We start from the raw sequence: 22,514 nt of genomic DNA on the forward strand, positions 1-22,514 counted from the left end.
TTCCCACATAAGTACACGAACATGGTGTAGATAACGTTTAAGGATCCAGTGATGCGTTTCAGACCATGATGTGTGATTGCGCTGTCACTCCAAGTCTTTATCTACCATTATCTGCAAACGGCAAATCCTTACGATAGCAGAACTGTTCTTTGAATGTAAAGATAAAACTTAACACCCCACATCATAATCAGAGCAATGCTTAATGCATAACAGCTAAAGGTTACTAAAAATAAATTTTAGTTAAAGTTACAGACATTATAATGGTTCCATTATAATGGTTCTATATGAACTTCACATAATTACCTGTACCAGCTTTCTGCCATTTTACAATAGCCCTTTTCCATCAAAACAAAAGCTGTATATAAATAACCTTTGCTACAATAAACCTTTATCTTATCAGCTCAAACAACGTGGTGGGTGAGAAAATACATCAATCCTGAGAGGTGGGAAAGTTTGGGGGCAATCCATCACTTTATCCTGTTACAGAGGACTGTTTGTGGTTTGTGTCTCACAAAGGAAGCTGCTGAACCAAATGAAAAGAGGAATTTATATGGACAAATTATCATTTGCATTAACTCTAACAAACCATCACAGCTCAATTTCTTTGACTAACAGTGCTTGAGATTTCACGTTTCGTAACCTAAATATGATTCATATGGTTTCTATATTTAAATACTTTAATCATGATTTATGTAAAAGTAACAATTCCTACTTTTAAGTGAATAAATGATCATATACGTTCATGAAAAATTGATCAAAATGCTTTACTAGACCGATATAAACGTATGATATTCTTTAGATCTTACATTTATGAATTTGTCTGTATTTCACTGATGATTGATGTTTCAAATATACATTTTAGTGCAAAAATAAATCTCAATCTCAGAGTTTCCTCTAACCTCCCCACCGCCAACTGGACCGCCCATCCCTTTAAGAAAATCACGAGATGTAGTAAATTATTGAACATCTTTACATGTTCACATGTTACCAATTTACCACAGCTGCAGAGGAACTATGTTGTTTCCAACTTATGGTGGGGCACAGGTCTATTCACTCAACCCATGTACAGGTCCTTCTCAAAATATTAGCATATTGTGATAAAGTTCATTATTTTCCATAATGTCATGATGAAAATTTAACATTCATATATTTTAGATTCATTGCACACTAACTGAAATATTTCAGGTCTTTTATTGTCTTAATACGGATGATTTTGGCATACAGCTCATGAAAACCCAAAATTAATATCTCACAAAATTAGCATATCATTAAAAGGGTCTCTAAACGAGCTATGAACCTAATCATCTGAATCAACGAGTTAACTCTAAACACCTGCAAAAGATTCCTGAGGCCTTTAAAACTCCCAGCCTGGTTCATCCCTCAAAACCCCAATCATGGGTAAGACTGCCGACCTGACTGCTGTCCAGAAGGCCACTATTGACACCCTCAAGCAAGAGGGTAAGACACAGAAAGAAATTTCTGAACGAATAGGCTGTTCCCAGAGTGCTGTATCAAGGTACCTCAGTGGGAAGTCTGTGGGAAGGAAAAAGTGTGGCAGAAAACGCTGCACAACGAGAAGAGTTGACCGGACCCTGAGGAAGATTGTGGAGAAGGGCCGATTCCAGACCTTGGGGGACCTGCGGAAGCAGTGGACTGAGTCTGGAGTAGAAACATCCAGAGCCACCGTGCACAGGCATGTGCAGGAAATGGGCTACAGGTGCCACATTCCCCAGACCTGGGCTACAGAGAAGCAGCACTGGACTGTTGCTCAGTGGTCCAAAGTACTTTTTTCGGATGAAAGCAAATTCTGCATGTCATCCGGAAATCAAGGTGCCAGAGTCTGGAGGAAGACTGGGGAGAAGGAAATGCCAAAATGCCAGAAGTCCAGTGTCAAGTACCCACAGTCAGTGATGGTCTGGGGTGCCGTGTCAGCTGCTGGTGTTGGTCCACTGTGTTTTATCAAGGGCAGGGTCAATGCAGCTAGCTATCAGGAGATTGTGGAGCACTTCATGCTTCCATCTGCTGAAAAGCTTTATGGAGATGAAGATTTCATTTTTCAGCACGACCTGGCACCTGCTCACAGTGCCAAAACCACTGGTAAATGGTTTACTGACCATGGTATCACTGTGCTCAATTGGCCTGCCAACTCTCCTGACCTGAACCCCATAGAGAATCTGTGGGATATTGTGAAGAGAACGTTGAGAGACTCAAGACCCAACACTCTGGATGAGCTAAAGGCCGCTATTGAAGCATCCTGGGCCTCCATAAGACCTCAGCAGTGCCACAGGCTGATTGCCTCCATGCCACGCCGCATTGAAGCAGTCATTTCTGCAAAAGGATTCCTGACCAAGTATTGAGTGCATAACTGTACATGATTATTTGAAGGTTGACATTTTTTGTATTAAAAACACTTTTCTTTTATTGGTCGGATGAAATATGCTAATTTTGTGAGATAGGAATTTTGGGTTTTCATGAGCTGTATGCCAAAATCATCCGTATTAAGACAATAAAAGACCTGAAATATTTCAGTTAGTGTGCAATGAATCTAAAATATATGAATGTTAAATTTTCATCATGACATTATGGAAAATAATTAACTTTATCACAATATGCTAATATTTTGAGAAGGACCTGTAGTTTGGAGGGGCTGAGCTGACCCCTCTTACTTTGACAGTCAAGTACACTTTTTCAATTTTATTTTCTAAATAATGCTGGACAGCGTGTAGCAGAGGAAAAGAGAAATCAATCATGGTGGTTGATTGGTAAAATGTATAAAGGAGCCTGTCTTAAATGGTCCTGACAGGGTTGGAGAAGGATTTCAAAATAAAATCCAGCTCCCACTCTGTCATTTCCATGTTAAACAGATGTGCATCAGGAGGAGGTGAACGCATGAACTCAAACTGAATATAAGGGACTGTAAAGTGTCTCAATGTTCAGACTTTGTCCTTTATTTGTTCGCTGTGGTTCTTATTCAGTTATTTAAACATCTGATTAACATCTAAACCGTAATAAATGTGTAATTACTTTAGAATACTACAGTCATTTGTCATCTTATTTGCAAAACAAATGTTATTCCCCTTTATTCATATAGAAGTACTTTTAATGTTCACAAAACACAACTTTTGCAGAACAGTGCAATTAATCCTGATTAAGAAGTTTGATAGTTGTCCAGCACTAATAGATACAGATAGATGGAGATAAAGCTAGACTGATGGAGATGAAAAAATATAAGACAGATGCAAACAGATCAAAATGGAAAGATATATAGATATATACATGTATGTGTACATAAAGGAGAGTGTGTTAAACACTGTTAAATTATATTGTATTTAGATTGATTGCTTTTATTGAACACTTGAAAACAATGACTTCTTTAAGTGTTTGTATCAGTCATGTTTGTCAAACAGGTGTAAATCTTAAGAGTGTCTGAGGGTCGCTGAAGATGTGGTAGTAAAACAGAGTTAAGTCCTTCTATGACTAATTCCAAGAATTCAGTTAATGTTCTATGTGAAGTCAAACAACTGCAACAGTGGCAATGACGTGCAAAACAACATTTTTATTAACATCATTCTATGCCAAACAGTCAATCACCATCTCTATTGGGGTCATATTTAATTTGTCTATGTTCTCTGGTGTTCTATCCTTCCAAGGCTGTGCATTTCAGCTCGTCCTTCAGGCTGTGAATTCTGTCAAGTGTCCAAACAGCTGGCTAATCAATAGACTGATATTTCAGTGTAAACACTGTTTATCCCAATCAGGACATCAACAACTGAGATTTCCAGGAACATGACTCATGGTACCTGAAAAGGGCTAGACTTTCTTCCTGCCCATCAAAATAATAGATTATGCTGTGAGAATAGTGGGTTTATTATCTGGTATCTTAATGAATGTATTTTTTATCAAAGTGCCTTGAGACGACATGTGTTGTGAATTGGTGCTGTATAAATAAACTGAATTCAAAATTGGAAAAAGTAAAAGGCGTGTAAAAACTTTGTTGGCATTGTATCTGGTCAAAGGCTACATGAATGTTGGGTCAGGTTCAACACATCCAGTGGGGAGAAGTATTTGATTCACTCCCGATTTTGCAGGTTTTCCCACTTGCAAAGCATGTAGAAGTCTTTCATTTCAATGATAGGTACTCTTCAATTGTGAGTGACGGAATCTAAAACAAAAATCCAGACAATCGCATTGTGTAATTTTTAAATTTGCATTTATTTTATGACATAATTGATCACCTAATAACCAGTGGGGATCCAGGTTCTCACAGGCCTGTTAGTTCTTCTTTAAGAAGCCCTCCTGTTCTCCACTCATCTGTATTAACTGCACCTGTTTGAACTGGTTATCTGTATAAAAGACACCTGTCCACACACTCAAACAAACTCCAATCTCTCCACAATCTCTCCTTACACAACTCTCTGGCCAAGACCAGTGAGGACATCAGGGATAAAACAGTAGACCTGCACAAGGCAGGGATGGACTACAGGAAAATAGCCAAGCAGCTTGGTGAGAAGGCAACTGTTGGTGCAATTATAAGGAAATGGAAGAAGTTCAAGATGACTGTCAATCTCTCTCGGTCTGGGGCTCCATGTAACATCTCATGGGGCATCAACGATCATGAGGAAGGTGAGGGATCAGCCCAGAACCACACAGCAGAACCTAGTCAATTACCTGAAGAGAGCTGGGACCACAGTCTCAAAGAAGACCATTAGTAACACACTACGCCACCATGGATTAAATCCTGCAGCGCACGCAATGTCCCCCTGCTCCAGCCATGCATGTTCTGGCCCATCTGAAGTTTGCCAATGACCATTTGGATGATTCAGAGGAGGAATGGGAGAAGGTCCAATGGTCTGATGAGACAAAAGTAGAGTTTTTTGGTCTAAACTCCACTTGCTGTGTTTGGAGGAAGAGGAAGGATGAGTACAAGCCCAAGAAATCCATCCCTACCATGAAGCATGGAGGTAGAAGCATCATTCTTTAGGGATGCTTTTCTGCAAAGGGGACAGGACGACCGCACCATATTGAAGGGAGGATGGATGGGGTCATGTATCGGGAGGCTCTGTAAGAAGCATCCTCAAGGTCCTGGAGTGGCCAGACTGAACCAAATTAAAAATCTTTGGCTGGAGCTGAAAGTCTGTTGCCCAGCAACAGACCCGAAACCTGAAGGATCTGGAGAGGATCTGTATGGAGGAGTGGTCCAAAATTGCTGCTGCAGTGTGTGCAAACCTCGTCAAGAACTACAGAAAACGTCTAATATCTGTTATTGCAAACAAAGGTTTCTGTACCAAATAATAAGTTTTGTTTTACTAATGTCTGAAATACTTATGTCATGCAATAAAATGCAAATTAATTACTTAGTGTGTCTGCTAAAGCTACATAGGTGAGCTTATAAAGCCAAAGTAATTCCCCAAAAATGTGTCTTGGCCATGCTGAAAACAGTTTGGTTATCATCGAGGCCTGCTCTACGCAGGGGCAAGGGGCGCCAATGCCCCCTCAAACAAATACCTGGTCCCCTAAAATCAATTCTCAATCACACAAGCACAACCCCCCGCCTTGCCTCTCCCTCCTCCTCCTACACTTAAGGGTAAAACGTGTTATTCCTAACATTATAGTGCTGTTGAAAACATTAAGTGGCTTCTGGTCCAAAGTTTCTTTAGAGAAAGGGCTGGAGAGGGGGGCATTTGGTGCCACACCTGCTGAAAAACACTTGCATTTTCTTCCAATCAGCATCCATACACGACTGCGTAACGCATTGCCTACATGTTAAAATCCAGCTGTTGACTGATGTTTGACAGATTTAATGGACAGACAGAGAGGGAGATATTCAACCAAACAGACAAATTAGACCATTTCACTTTAATTACTTTAATGGTAAAATCTGAAGAAGAAAAGAAAAAGTTTGACCACAAACTTTTTTCTGAATGTCTAGTAACTCTCACAATAAATGCTGATAATAGAAACAAACATACAGTATTGTATAAATACAGCATGCTGGCCAAACTCCGTTCTGTGTAGATAAAAGTCACTTTAACTCAAGGAGCTCTTTTCATGCAAGCATTTCTTCCCCAACAGTTGAGAAATCATTTTGGTAGCTAGTCAGCATTACAGGCTAATATATGCCAAAGGCTGAATATTATGCTCTAAATAGAAAGCAGCAAACACAAAATGATGAATAAATAGGAAAATGTTGCTTAGCTGTCTGTCTGATTTATTAGCATAATAATAGACCCAATTTTAACATTAACTACCTAAGGTTTGTGATTTGAAATGAAAGGTGGTTCTTAAGTTGAGCTACATGAACGTGTGGTGAGTTATATTGATATTGGTAATGCTTTATTAGTTTATTATTACTGTCATGTTTTAACTCTGCCAGAAAACAGTTATATAATGTTTAATGTTTTCTCACCTGATTCAGGGAGTCTCTTTTGATTATGATGCATAGCAGAACATTGATTTATTTCATTTACAACTTCGCATAATTCCAAGAAAAGGGAGGCTATAAAAGCATAAATATATCCAGTTTTGTATTTTAATTTTATAAACAAATTTTGCAATCGATGCCATTTTTTTAGGCCTAAGCACCTGCCTCCAGAAATGTATGTGCATTTTCTGGTCTGGTTTTAGCTTTCTAAATATCTTTTGTATTTTCCCCTTCAGCATGATGCTGTCTCTCAACATCAAGTCAAAGCTTAACAAAGTTAAGGCTGCACCTCAGTGTATATTAGATGAACTCTTAACAGCATTTTGGGCGTTTACAATTGACCAATATTATTTCACAGTGACAGTTGATTAACTGGTTTTTAACTTGGTTTTTACTTTTCTGCCACTATTGACAACTATTTTCATATGAATAATTACTAAAAACACTCCAAATGTTGTGAGAAGCAGCCCAAATTTTAACAAGCTGCCCAAGGGTATTTTCTTTCCAGCCTAATATGTTCAAAAGAAGCCCAACTGGGAGAAAACCAGTGTAGTCTGGCAAATTGCACAGTACAGTTTACCCCAATCCCATAAAGAAAACACTAATCAACAACAATAAACATGCTGGAGCATAATGTGAATCCATGATGATGCTCCCTCATATATGCATGCCTAGAACCGGTCCTGATTTTCATCAATGTTTCAGGTCTGAACAGGGTAATTAACTGTAGCTCAGTGGGGAGAGTAGTTGTCTTGCAATGTGAAAGTTGCAGATTCGATTACAGCTTCCTCCTGCCACATGTAGATGTTTTTTTAGTGCGACTGGGTGAATGTGGCTCTAGTGTAAAGCGCTATATAAATTCAGTTCATTTACCATTCATTCAAGGAAAAAACTATACTTTATATCTGCTAAAGAGACACTGCCCCCTCCCCCCTCAAATATTTTTGAATGATCATGGATTTTTGTATGCAACTACTTATTCTCTGTCTGGAGATACTGAAGATGCTGAAGCCTGGAGGTTTCAGCATCCCTTACCAGGAACATCCAATAAAGACCGGACAGTAAGAAAACAAATGAAGACGGATGATGAAGAACAGATAAGGAAGGTAAAATAAATTTTAAAAAGTAGGACATAAATTCAATGGACCCCACATTGTGCGTCCACATTTCTCAGCTTTAAAAAAAAACAACGGTGTATTCCGGTTTACACTAAAGCGGGAGGATGAGCAGCTGGTGTTAATCACTAGTCTGAAATACAGACGTAAGAGGAGCTGAGGAAGAGGAACGGGTCTGTACTTCATACCCACATAAACCTCACGTTATGCTTCATCTTGGGATTGGGGGACTGCTTCCCTCACCTCCTCTTCTTCTTTTCTGCAACCTTCTGTGGCTCATTACTTTGCTTCAAATATTTTGTCTGGAAAGGAACTAATCAATTTCCTAAAGCTAGAGGGCGTCTATGTTCGTCATCAGGGGTTTCAGGTGGCGTGAGCCCTGTTTGCAATGCTGCACTGGCAGTGACAGAGTAACAGAGGATAAGGGGAAGGTAAACAAGAAAGCCACTGGGGGCTGCATCAACACTATGTGATAAAGCAAAAATTCACAGATGGTACCATTAAAAGAGTTTTAAAAACAATCTGGCTTCATTTTGTTACACAGGATTACATTTTTTGGAAGTCTTTACTGAAGCAGGACAGTAGATATATAACTTTAGATTGATTCAACACTTTCATTGTCATTTGAATTCATTCATTTAGTTATATACAAGTCTGTGTGGATGTGTAGCCAAAGCCTGAAAAAGCCTTTTGGTTGAGAAATACAGCTGCAGAGGCCGTATTTTGAGTTACCTTTGGTCGTTGACTACAGTAAAAGCATGTCTAGATCACTTCAATACATTCACAGGAAAAGCTAAACACACTGTTGCTGGTTTTATACAATATATAAAGAAACAGCCAAGTGTTGCTAATAACACCAACTTGATTAAGTGTGGCCATCTGTATAAAAACAGGAATTATCAGCATTTTGCTGTATGGAGCATGTTCTGAAAGGATCAAAGACATCAGCAATGACCTTATCAGCAACTTTTACAGCCCATTAACCTGGCTGAAGGCTTCTAGGGTGATTTCCAAACTATTTTGAATCCATGAGTTTACAGATCTTGTAAATGGTGGATGTTATAGCGTTGTTTTTTTTTCTCCGTGGTTGTTTAACTACTTATAAAATACGGCCACAATCAGACTTCAGTCTGAACGGTTTACGACCCAAAAGGAACATGTAGACGTCACACAGCAGCAAACGGTTTACAGAAGTAATGGATCTCGGAGTCTCTGTGTTAATATTAGGTTGTTTAGCAATAGGAGCATACAATATTTTGACCACATCATAAGATGAAGAAAGATAAGACAAAAGAGAGCATAACTATTAACAATTGTCTGGGTGAGAAGTCTGGGTGATGCGTAGTCCAAGCCATCCAATTTGGTACCACATATGGAAGTGGCACAACTCAGATTTTTTTGAAGGTGAAAAGATCGGAATTGGGCTGTCTTGACTGCCATGAAAAAGTTGAATACAGGTCACATATGGACAAAAAAACCCAACAAAAAAAAAAAAAGGCCAATTTGGGCCACATTTGCCTGCAGTGTGAAAGTAGCCTTTGTCTAATGTATTAGCAGTATGAAATAGTTTTGTTATGTTACATCTGAATGAAGCACAAGATTTCTTGAACAATGTTCTTTGGAGAGGTGAAAACAAAACTAAGAATTTTTCGATTTTTGGAGAAATCAGTTTTAGCATGAGAACCTCATACCAACTGTCAGGTACAATAAGTGCAGCTAGTAATGCTGCCCAGTAATACTGCTTGGAATACACAGTAGCAATCTGTGATAATATTGATTACTGCGATAAAGTTGTATACAATTATGATACAAACTGTTACAAACCTATTATGTAGCAAGAGTGAACTGTACCTCAGTGGTGGTGGTGATTACCTTTTAAATAAAATGTCTTTGCAACTTATGCAAAATATTTTGAGAGCAATTGTACTTCAGGTCTTATGTATGTGAACATATTTATCAAAAGGTCAGTTATGCTCGACCCAGGTTGACAAAACTGCACAAATTGAAACTTTCCTAGAAATAGTCTTTGGTATTAACAGTTGGTCCGGCCAAAGAATTTTAGCTTTTTCCCTTTTCTCCAAAACCTTACATCTTTGCTGTCATTATAAATATACTGAAGAGTCCAGCAACAAGCTAATGTCTGTTGTATGCTAGTCAAAGTACTAATGCACTATACTACAAACACTACAATCATAGATGGGCACACATTTCTAAATATTTGAAAAGTAATTTAAAAAGGTTCAAACTCAAACAGTGTACATGACTGGTTTTTAAAAGCAGCTTTCTTTTCTCTCCCTGAGCACCACTCTTTACACTCTGTTTGTATGTCTGTCTGGGCCCTCCTGTGCAAGCACATGCCATAACAGGACATTCCAAACAAAACACCCAGATACAAACACGCTGTATAGAGTACAGTGGTGCATAATGCTACCACATGGCAGGGAAACATTACAAGAACCATCAAAGGAAATTTGATCCAGCACCTTTTTCGTATTGCTTGAGGTCTGAAGTGGCTTTATTTAAACCTACTTCAAAAAGGGTTACAACTGTACATACTGTGTTGAAATCCCTTAAATATTTTGACTGAAAGAAGTTTTCCCCTCACCTGTCCACCATGTTGGGATTGGCGGACCTGGAAAGCAGAAGCTCAACACAATGTACTATTTTGTCTTCACTGGCAGATGCAGTACAACTGGCCATGAGCACAGTCCAGTTATCTGTGGAGAAGAACATAACCTTGATCAGACTACTATCTAAATTATAGATTTATTATACTGATTGTAAAAAAAGAAAGATAGTAAAACAAATAAAGAGAATCCATAAAAGTTAACAGTGCTGGTAAAAAAATAAAATGATATGCAAATGATAAAAAACTGATAAATATCAATACATGATACCATAAAACAAGTATCATACTGATACATCAAAAATTTTAATGTAAGCCCTCTCAAACTGTTAGACAGAGAGTGAATGAGCATCCTGCAGCAGGCAGGGACCTCATTACAGAGCAAAGGATCCGGGAGACTAAAGGTTTTGTTTCACATTGTGAACCAAGTATCAGGTGGGGTGGTAACGACTAATGTCTCGTTTCATCTAAAATGGGGCCAAGGCGCTGAGGGACTTATAAATAATCAGAATTTAAATAAATTTGTAGATTAATAGACAGTTAAGAGAATCCAGTTTCTCACAGAGGTACCCATCAGCACCTTGGCTGCTACATTTTAAATAACCAGCAGGTTTCAGTCATTTTCTACCGCTTATTCCATAGTGGGTCGCGGGGGAGCTGGTGCCTATCTCCAGCAGTCTATGGGCGGGAGGCGGGGTACACCCTGGACAGGTCGCCAGTCCATCGCAGGGCAACACACAAACAACCATACACACACTCATACACCTAAGGGCAATTTAGAGAGACCAATTAACCTAACAGGCATGTCTTTGGACTGTGGGAGGAAGCCAGAGTACCCAGAGAGAACCCACTCATGCACGGGGAGAACATGCAAACTCCATGCAGAAAGACCCCAGGCCGGGAATCGAACCCAGGACCTTCTTGCTGGAAGGCAACAGTGCTACCAAGTGCGCCACCGTGCAGCCACATGAAAAAGATCGTTTAAAGAAATTGCATCACATATAGGGATGGGTACTGAATTCTTTACTTTTATAGGTACCGATTTAATTCCGTCGGTACTACCTAATATCGATTCACGTAAAATCAAACGGTAGCATGTTTTGGTAACTAAACCCATCATTGTGACACTGAGGGAGCGGAAGAGTGGGTGATTTTCCATGCCGGACATGAACACAGCCTTGCACACACAAGAGCGTAATGACATCAGCAGCCGCTGGTACCGTCAACAAAGCATGGCTAATAGAAAGCACCTGAAAGTATGGCTCCACTTTTCAAAATTCAATTCAATTCAAAAATACTTTATTAATCCCAAAGGGAAATTAAATGTTGTTGTAGCTCATTATGAAGGTTTCTTCAAAGAGCCGTTGTAGATGCTGATGGCTGTGGGCAGGAAGGATCTCCTGTAGCGCTCCGTCTTACATCAGATCTGAAGAAGCCTCTGACTGAAGACACTCTGTTGTTGTAGGACAGTCTGATGAAGAGGATGCTCAGGGTTCTCCATAATGTTCTTCATTTTATGAAGAATCCTTCTTTCCACAATGATCTCCAGAGGTTCCAGAGGAGTCTGGAACTGAAATGCGATGCAGATTAAACTCGCTGCAATATTTGTGATGTGAAGTGCAAGGCCAGTGGCAGGAATACTTCTAATCTGAGGAAGCTCCTGGTTAAGCACAAGATTTTTCTCAAGGCTGAAGAAAAAATTTTCGTCAGACTCAGATCTACAGCTAGAACCCCTGCATCCGTTGGGAGAAGAAATGTTTGAAACAACAGAGATGTTACAATACAAACAACTGGATGTTGTTTTGATATATTCATTGAAGTTTATATATTGAGAAATATGTTAAATTGAAAAGTTTTCTGATTTTATTATTAAACAAATTAACATTTAAAACCACAAAAACACAGACAAAAATAGCAGAAATTGGTACCGTTGAGTTCCGGCATCACTTCCCATGTACCGGGTATCGGTTCAAATGTGAAAGTTACCCATCCCAAGTCACATATTTGGTATGAATGCAAGACGTAGCCCAAGTCTTGGGGGTGTATTCACACTTGCCACTTTTGGTCCGCTTTAAACGGACCCGAGTTCGTTTCCCCCCTTGGTCCGGACCTTTTGTGCAGGTGTGAATACACTCAAGCGAACCCTGGTCCGGACCAAACAACCGGACCGAGACCCACTTTTGAGGTGGTCTCGGTCCTCTTCCAAACGGACTCTGGTGCGGTTCGCTTATGGTCTGAATACAAACCGGCCCCGATCCGAACCAACTACAAAAATCTCTTTGGACATAAAAAGCCACCGTAGCCGGTAACAAAGGTGTGTGTTGTAAGGTAATCATACCTGATAAGCTGTGTGTTGCTTAGCAACGCTACCGGCTTGTTGTGGGACACGGCACGTAGAGAACGTCGGCGTTCAGCACGCGTTCTCCGATGGGGTTCCAAAATTATAAATGGAACGTCTCAAAATCTGTGTTGAATGAGCTGCTCTTGACCCTCACAATAATATTGCAGCTGTAATAACGGCATAATTCAATTCAATTCAAAAATACTTTATTAATCCCAAAGGGAAATTAAATGTTGTAGCTCATTATGAGGGTTTCCTCAAAGAGCCGTTGTAGATGCTGATGGCTGTGGGCAGGAAGGACCTCCTGTACGCTCCGTTTTACAGCAGATCTGAAGAAGCCTCTGACTGAAGACACTGTTGTTAAATATGCAGAACAGAGGTGCTGCACGCAGCACGTCTACAGCTGTTTTCCTACATTTCCGAGTCTGTGCTCTGTCCCGCCCCTGTCATTTCTGTCCAATGGGAGCCATGATCGTCACCCGCGTGGCTTTGTTTACAGTAATAGTTCACTTGCAAAAATACAATGTGAAAACAAACCGCACCAAATGAAAAAAATAAAGTTAGCTTTTGGTCCGGACCAAACAAGTGGACCAAAGGACTTTCCTGGTGTGATTGTATTCATACCAGGAAAGTCCTTTGGTCTTTTAGTGTATTAGCTCTAGAATTGCCACAGTTATCCAAGTAACAGTAGAGCGATCAAAGGAACCATAACTGATTTAATGAGCCATTCGCAGTTTCACTGTACCGGTGAAACCGCTTCAACTGATTCAGTCCAAATTTGCTGCAGTTATGGTCAAGATGTTGATGAATACAATCCGAGGCTTTTCCTAGGATTTCAAATTGATTTTCATGGTGTTTTGCAATGTTCATTTAGTGAAAAATATTGGCTATGCTCAAACTTAATTTTTTTTCTGTTTAATCACAAATAAATCAGACATAGTAACCGTTGCAATAGTGGTGCCAGTAGAAAGATATTCTTTTATGTCTTAACTTTACAAAAAAGTACCAAAAGTTCGCATTTAGACTTCGTAACAGTGGAGATACATTTGATTTATTTACGTTATGTAATTTCAGGCGGAAATTGATGCAAAGCTCAGATTGGCATGTTTTGTTTGTTTTGCACTGTTAAAAACGTAATACCAATTCATTGATTCGGTGGTGTGACCCAATACTTTTGGCAATATAGTATACATCAGACAATTAATCCAAACTGGCAACATTAAAACAGATTACTGGAATAACACTACAGGAGTTAAACAAAAATTGCACAGCAATAAAAACCCATCGGGAAACTAAAGCTGAAAACTCTACAAACACATGGGTTCAAGATTTAAAAAATAAACTCAGCAGAGTCCATAAATGTGTGTACTTTTCTTAATCCGCAACTCGGATTTCAAATGAACATATTTTTCTTTGCAAAATGAATTTTTATTTGGAAAGAAGGTGTTTAGAAAGGTCAACAGTTTCAGACACCAGAAGGTGTGCCAGCCTACATACAAGTCAAACTTCTGAACAGTTATATCAATGGTATGCAGTTACCTTTAATTTCTTTTAGTTCCGGCACAGTCAGAGCAACTAAACTGCGTGGATCACGGAGTGCTTCTAAATGTGTATGAGACTCCTACATGTGAGCCTACATCTGTGTGTAGATTCCTGTGTCTTTGCAGCTGTGTATGTTTGGCTCTATATCTGTTTGTGAATTTATTTACATTTTGAGCAAGTTTCTGTAAACCACACTGCCTAACTTGCGTCTAACAAGAACTGGAGTAAATAAACTGACAACTGGTGGGAAGGTAGGAAAGCATCGTGGGGATCGTTATCAATCACTCCTGCATTCCTGCAGCCAGGCTCACAGCTTGGACTAACGCCATGAGAACGTCACCACACGTCATTCTCTTGTTTAATTGTTTCCTTCACCTGTCTCAAGCGTGGGAGCATAAGAAATTAGTCACACAGTATAACTGCCTGTGTGACTGATTTCAGTGGACTTGAACTAATTTATTTCAGCTATCAATATATCAATGTACATCTTTTGTTGAAGCTTCTAACTTGAATCTGGGGAAGTTTGCAACCATCTGAATGTTCCCAGATAACACGTCAGGGCAGGGACAGTTCTAGTCTGTGTGGTGCCATGGGCAAGCAACCCCTGTGGTCAGGCAGGGCGCTGTATTTAATATCAACCTAAACCAGCTGATCGAACATAAAATCAGCTGTTCAGATGCACAAACATTTCACCGAAAACACAAAACAATACCACCATGACAGAGCGCATTTGGTTCAGAAAAATATTGACGGTCCTTGAGCAGACGTCAGCCACCCGTCTGCAGGAGGAGGGAGCAGGCAAAGAGCAGCTGCCCATGATCAGACTGTCGTCATCGGATCAAACGAGAAGACCTAACTGAATCCGTGGAGCACAAATATCCAATATCCAACCTAAACCCAACTTCATCACGCTCACAAATCCGCAGTTTTGCACTTTAAAGTCCTTGTTATTCCCATGGCTGATGCAAAAACATCCTCATAGAGGCCAAAATTATAACTTCTTCAGGCAAACTCTGCAGCTTCACCAGTCGAGACAGCAGCATCTCTCCTCTCTGCTTCTCCTGCCATCCCCCTCATATAGGACCCCTAAGCCTTTATTTAAAAGTTCTGGCTAGGCTGTGGTCCAGATAATTATCCCAGTGGATCATTTTATGCATGAAAAATAAAAAACATATACAAGACATTCTTTCATTTACAATAATACAAACATTATTTGTATGTTATTAATGTTTTTATCTTCTATTTATTATTTTTACCGTTTCACGCAGATTACTTTAATGTGACACTGTCAAACAGTAATATTAATGGCAGCACACCACACTACACTGACATTTGGAGGCGGGGTTTCGAGCCATAGCTCCAGCCGTCAGTGGTTCAATAACACAACAGGTTTCATTCCGAGTAGAGAGATCAAGTTGATTAACGCTGTGAAACATAAATAGAACCAGTGGAAAGGGGGCACTAGATGCCTTCCTGGCCCAGCAAGGGAAATGAAAAAAATCGCCCCCCCTTCTTTCACAAACTATGTGTCAGGTTTCAGCAGCAAGCTACACCCCACTACACCTGGCGGAGGGCAAGCAGGCGATAGGAAAGTAATTTGTAGGCCAGACAGGCTATACGGGAGCAGGGGCTCGTGCTGCCCTTGATGAAATGCCGCTTTGGGCAGTTTATCACATTGCCAGTCCAAACAGAAACTGCCCTTGCATCAGGGACACAAAGGGACAGACTGGCAAAAATAGCATTTCATATTTTTTCATTCTATCATCATAGCCCCCTTTCAATGGGCGATCTACATGAGTGCTTAATGGCTTGAGATCAGAATAGAAGTCTGCTCATGGAAATAGCAGGGTGCCGTCCACAGCACTGATTACATTCTGAAATCAGCTCCTAGCTGCAAATGAAAGCCACAGTTTAGGGGAATTTTCTATATCAGAGCAACATAAGGATAAGACGGCTCAGGGATTACTATTAAACACCCGAACTGTCAGTCAGTTCCAGTCGGTTCCATCCGAAAAGCTCCAGTTGAAAGGACCGCATTGTAGTGAGAACTTCAGCTGGCACCATCGGCACACGGTTCCTCCCAGTTTACCTCAATTCCCTCCTTTTTTACCAACAAGGTTGTTGAGCAGACATCTTTTTTTCTGTGGTGGCTTTCTGCTTTGACAGACTTATTTGGACTGTTTACATTTAATGACATGTTGATGTAAACATACGGCATGAGTTGACCTAGAGAACTGGCCGTCTCAGGGGTGGCGTAAAACAGCACGCTCATAAGCTCTGTCGTTTAGGATTACAAATCTAATAAGAATTGGATGAATGGTTGTGGATTATTAAGACAAACGACAATTCCAGTTGATAACATTGCTGTCTTATTTAACCTCAGTATTTCCCACATTAATTCGACTGATCCAGTTTAATAATAATTGTAGTAAAATAACTAAGTGGGAGAACACCCATGAGACCAAGATCTTGGTTAAGCTACGCAAATGATTGAAAATCAATACAATGTCCCAATAAGGACCAAAATAAACATGTATATTCAAAAACTACTAAGACTTTCTATTCACAGACTGATCAAGATCCTGTTACTGCTTTCAATTGTTCCTTCTTTGAGATGAAAGTGCAATGTGCATCAACTAAAAACAACTCGGGGGATTAGCAGAGTGTTTCTCCAAATATTCTTCTTTGGCGTCACCGCCTTTAAGTAATGGCAGATGGGAGAATTGGTGCATTGGTCTGATTGGTTCTCTGATGCTTGGCAACAGCAGTTGGAGAAATAAAAAATGATGTGTCCAGGGAAAAGGTAGCTTGGCATCAATGCAACAGAGATCATCAGAAAGGTGAAGAGGTATGGGATTTATTAAAGTTTGAAGAGTTATAAACTAGCAGCCCTAACACTTTATTTCAGCCAGAATCCTTAGCAGATTTATGATTTTAAAGATCGCTTCTGTACAGAAAATCAGTCACGCAACCAGTTTATGTCAATTTATTGAAAGTGATTTACAATGGCTGGTATTATTTAACAATGTGTACTATTTACAAACAACCCTTTAATGTATAGGTAGAAAAAAACAAAGGAAAAAATGAAATACCTAGTTGTTGTGTCTGTAGCTGTTTAATTTTAAAGACCAAAAATTCTAAACATGTACAAACATCTGTTTAAGAAGTGAGTAAATCCACTAAACTACCAAACAAGCCGCCCGTGTGTTAAGCGTTTAAACTTAAAAAGCAGTAAAAAGCAATAAACATGGCAGTTGTTTAGTTTCAACTGATAACAAAACAGTGTTACCTTGACGTGCTTAGAGTACTTGCATTTACAGCAGGGAAGGGCAATACTTTTTTCAAATGGGCCACATGAGAAAACTGAATGGTGTTGGAGGAAGGCTATATTTTATGTTTAATCATGTTAATGCACATCAATTCTTTTGTAAAATTAAATTGATTCATTTCTTTAATGTATTTCACGCTTATTGATCCTCAGTATTTCCCACAATTCGTTGGGCCCTGGCAGGCACACGATATTTTAAGATGGAGGAAGAATCTGTTGGTCATCTTGTTGGTAAATTTGAATTTAAAAATAACCAAGATAGACTGTTAAATACGCTGCTATTTGCAAATACTGCAGAAAGGAATTTTCATTTGAACAAAGCACCTCGAATTTAAAGTACCATCTCAACCCCAGCTATGTGTTTGAAGGAGCTTGCGGCGCTTCAGGCAGTTCTTCCGGTCTGCGCTAGACAGCCCTCAGGGAACGCAGTGTATTAAAATAAATCTACCCCTGACAAGCTGACTGCAACTATAGTAAAATGAATTACCATGGATTGTACACCCATTAATATAGTTGAGGACAGGGGCATCACAGAAGCTTTGAAAGCTACAACTGGCAACACTTTCTGCAAGCGTCAAGGGCTACAGTAATAACTTAAATTCACAAACTCTATAAACCACATAAGGAAGCTGAACAGCAGGACAACATCTGAGTATGTTGCCATCACAGCAGACTAGTAGACCTCTGAGAGTAACACTGATTGTGCAAGTTCTCCTACTTTGAAAGATGAGGTCTGTAATTTTCCTCATAGGTACACTTTAAACTATGAGACAAAATGAAAAAAAATTGTAGGATTGTTAAAGAACTTATTTGTAAATTGTGGTGGAAAATAAGTATATGGTCAACATCAAAAATTCAACTCAATACTTTGTAGCGTAACCTTTGTTGGCAATGACAAAGGTCAAACGTTTCCTGTATGTCTTCACCAGGTTTGCACACAGTGTAGCTGGTATTTTGGCCCATTCCTCCATGCTCCTCTAGAGCAGTAATGTTTTGGGGCTGTTGCTAGGCAACAGGGACTTTCAAACTCCCTCCACAAATTTTCTATGGGGTTGAGGTCTGAAGACTGCCTAGGCCACTCCAGGACCTTGAAATGCTTTTTACGGAGCCACTCCGTTGCGTGAGCAGTGTGTTTGGGATCATTGTCAAGCTGGAAGACCTAGCTATGTTCCATATTTAATGCTCTCACTGATGGAAGGAGGTTTTGGCTTAAAATCTCACGATATATGGCCCCATTCATTCTTCCCTTAACATGGATCAGTCGTCCTGTCCCCTTTGCAGATAAACAGCCCCAAAGCATGATGTTTCCACCCCCATGCGTCACAGTAGGCATGTTGTTCTTGGGATGCAACTTGGCATTCTTCTTCCTCCAAACACGACGGGTTGAGTTTGTGCCAAAACGTTCTACAGGTCCTTCTCAAAAAATTAGCATATTGTGATAAAGTTCATTATTTTCCATAATGTCATGATGAAAATTTAACATTCATATATTTTAGATTCATTGCACACTAACTGAAATATTTCAGGTCTTTTATTGTCTTAATACGGATGATTTTGGCATACAGCTCATGAAAACCCAAAATTTCTATCTCACAAAATTAGCATATTTCATCCGACCAATAAAAGAAAAGTGTTTTTAATACAAAAAACGTCAACCTTCAAATAATCATGTACAGTTATGCACTCAATACTTGGTCGGGAATCCTTTTGCAGAAATGACTGCTTCAATGCGGCGTGGCATGGAGGCAATCAGCCTGTGGCACTGCTGAGGTCTTATGGAGGCCCAGGATGCTTCGATAGCGGCCTTTAGCTCATCCAGAGTGTTGGGTCTTGAGTCTCTCAACGTTCTCTTCACAATATCCCACAGATTCTCTATGGGGTTCAGGTCAGGAGAGTTGGCAGGCCAATTGAGCACAGTGATACCATGGTCAGTAAACCATTTACCAGTGGTTTTGGCACTGTGAGCAGGTGCCAGGTCGTGCTGAAAAATGAAATCTTCATCTCCATAAAGCTTTTCAGCAGATGGAAGCATGAAGTGCTCCAAAATCTCCTGATAGCTAGCTGCATTGACCCTGCCCTTGATAAAACACAGTGGACCAACACCAGCAGCTGACACGGCACCCCAGACCATCACTGACTGTGGGTACTAGACACTGGACTTCTGGCATTTTGGCATTTCCTTCTCCCCAGTCTTCCTCTGGACTCTGGCACCTTGATTTCCGAATGACATGCAGAATTTGCTTTCATCCGAAAAAAGTACTTTGGACCACTGAGCAACAGTCCAGTGCTGCTTCTCTGTAGCCCAGGACTGGGGAATGCGGCACCTGTAGCCCATTTCCTGCACACGCCTGTGCACGGTGGCTCTGGATGTTTCTACTCCAGACTCAGTCCACTGCTTCCGCAGGTCCCCCAAGGTCTGGAATCGGCCCTTCTCCACAATCTTCCTCAGGGTCCGGTCACCTCTTCTCGTTGTGCAGCGTTTTCTGCTACACTTTTTCCTTCCCACAGACTTCCCACTGAGGTGCCTTAATACAGCACTCTGGGAACAGCCTATTCGTTCAGAAATTTCTTTCTGTGTCTTACCCTCTTGCTTGAGGGTGTCAATAGTGACCTTCTGGACAGCAGTCAGGTCGGCAGTCTTACCCATGATTGGTGTTTTGAGTGATGAACCAGGCTGGGAGTTTTAAAGGCCTCAGGAATCTTTTGCAGGTGTTTAGAGTTAACTCGTTGATTCAGATGATTAGGTTCATAGCTCGTTTAGAGACCCTTTTAATGATATGCTAATTTTGTGAGATAGGAATTTTGGGTTTTCATGAGCTGTATGCCAAAATCATCCGTATTAAGACAATGAAAGACCTGAAATATTTCAGTTAGTGTGCAATGAATCTAAAATATATGAATGTTAAATTTTCATCATTACATTATAGAAAATAATGAATTTTATCACAATATGCTAATTTTTTGAGAAGGACCTGTATTTTGGTTTCATCAGACCACATGATATTCTCCTGATCCTCTTCTGGATCATCCATATGCTTCTCTGGCAAACGTCTGATGGGCCTGGACAGGTACTGGCTTAAGCAGGAGGACACGCCTGGCACTGTAGGATTTGAGTCCCTCTCGGCGTAGTGTGTTACTAATGGTAGCCTTTGTTACTTTGGTCCCAACTCTCTCAGGGTCATTCTTCAGGTCCCTCCGTGTAGTTCTGGGATTTTTGCTCACAGTTCTCATGATCATTTTGACCACACAGGATGAGATCTTTCATGGGGACACAGATCGAGGGAGATTAGGGAGATTATCAATGGTCTTTTATGTCTTCCATTTTCATACAATTGCTCCCACAGTTGATTTATTCACAGCAACCTGCTTGCCTATTGTAGATTCACTCTTCCCAACTTGGTGCAGGTCTACAATTTTCTTCCTGGTGTCCTTCGACAGCTCCTTGGCCTTGGCCATGGTTGAGTTTGGAGTCTGACTGTTTGAGGCTGTGGACATTTATCTTCTATACAGATAAACAAACAGGTGCCATGAATACAGGTAACGAGTGGAGGACAGATGAGCTTCCTAAAGAAGAGGTTTCAGGTCTGTGAGGGCCAGACATCTTGCTTGTTTGTAGGTGACCAAATATTTATTTTCCACCATAATTTAGAAATAAATTATTTATTTAACAATCCTACAATGTGATTTCATGATTTTTTTTTTTGATTTTGTCTTTCATGGTTGAAGTGTACCTATGATGAAAATTACACCTCATCTTTCTAAGTAGGAGAACTAGCACAATCTATGGCTGACTAAATACTTTTATCACAAAGGCTTGGAAACTTTTTTGGCTTTGACTGTAATGAAAACAGGAGCGGCACTTTACAGAAGCATGCGCAGAACAGTTTCAAAGTATAGCACACGTGGGCAATAGAAAAAAAAATAACTATAGAGACAGACAGAGCATGCAACATTATAGCGGTGGTTAAAATACTACCATTTGAACCCATGCCTTGCTCATATCCCACAAAGAAGCATCACAGTGAGTCTTTCTGACAATGGAGTTATGAATGCTGTGGCCAAGTGTCGCAAAATTGTCTGCCATTTCAAGCACGGTCCAGCTAACACCACCAAACTAACTATACAGCAAGTGGCCCTTAGAGAGCCACCTGCTCATCCAGGATGTTTCTACACACTGGAAATCCACACAACATGATCCAATGTCTAAGCTGCAACCAGGCAGCAGTAAAAGCAACCCTGGACCAACCACACAGATGGCAATGCTGACACCACCAGAATGGGATAAACTGCAGAGACTGACGGCTCTACTGGAGCCTTGTAGGTAAGCCAAAAACATACAGGGGTTGGACAATGAAACTGAAACACCTGTCATTTTAGTGTGGGAGGTTTCATGGCTAAATTGGACCAGCCTGGTAGCCAGTCTTCATTGATTACACATTGCACCAGTAAGAGCAGAGTGTGAAGGTTCAATTAGCAGGGTAAGAGCACAGTTTTGCTCAAAATATTGAAATGCACACAACATTATGGGTGACATACCAGAGTTCAAAAGAGGACAAATTGTTGGTGCACGTCTTGCTGGCGCATCTGTGACCAAGACAGCAAGTCTTTGTGATGTATCAAGAGCCACGGTATCCAGGGTAATGTCAGCATACCACCAAGAAGGATGAACCACATCCAACAGGATTAACTGTGGATGCAAGAGGAAGCTGTCTGAAAGGGATGTTCGGGTGCTAACCTGGATTGTATCCAAAAAAACATAAAACCACGACTGCCCAAATCACGGCAGAATTAAATGTGCACCTCAACTCTCCTGTTTCCACCAGAACTGTCTGTCGGGAGCTCCACAGGGTCAATATACACGGCCGGGCTGCAATAGCCAAACTTTTTGTCACTCATGCCAAACGTCGGTTTCAATGGTGCAAGGAACGCAAATCTTGGGCTGTGGACAATGTGAAACATGTATTGTTCTCTGATGAGTCCACCTTTACTGTTTTCCCCACATCCGGGAGAGTTACGGTGTGGAGAAGCCCCAAAGAAGCGTACCACCCAGAGTGTTGCATGCCCAGAGTGAAGCATGGGGGTGGATCAGTGATGGTTTGGGCTGCCATATCATGGCATTCCCTTGGCTCAATACTTGTGCT

General features: G+C 40.5%; 1 protein-coding gene across 1 annotated transcript in view; it reads right to left on the reverse strand.

Annotated features, from left to right (window-relative positions):
* asz1 (ankyrin repeat, SAM and basic leucine zipper domain containing 1) overlaps positions 1-22,514 on the reverse strand; it is an 81,089-nt gene that overhangs the window by 42,896 nt on the left and 15,679 nt on the right. The window contains exon 4 of the mRNA XM_047384743.1: positions 10,142-10,253. Within this exon, the coding sequence (XP_047240699.1) occupies positions 10,142-10,253 (112 nt within the window). The remainder of the gene's footprint in view (positions 1-10,141; positions 10,254-22,514) is intronic.

This window comes from Girardinichthys multiradiatus, chromosome 2, assembly GCF_021462225.1.
Source record: "Girardinichthys multiradiatus isolate DD_20200921_A chromosome 2, DD_fGirMul_XY1, whole genome shotgun sequence".
Lineage (NCBI taxonomy): Eukaryota > Metazoa > Chordata > Actinopteri > Cyprinodontiformes > Goodeidae > Girardinichthys > Girardinichthys multiradiatus.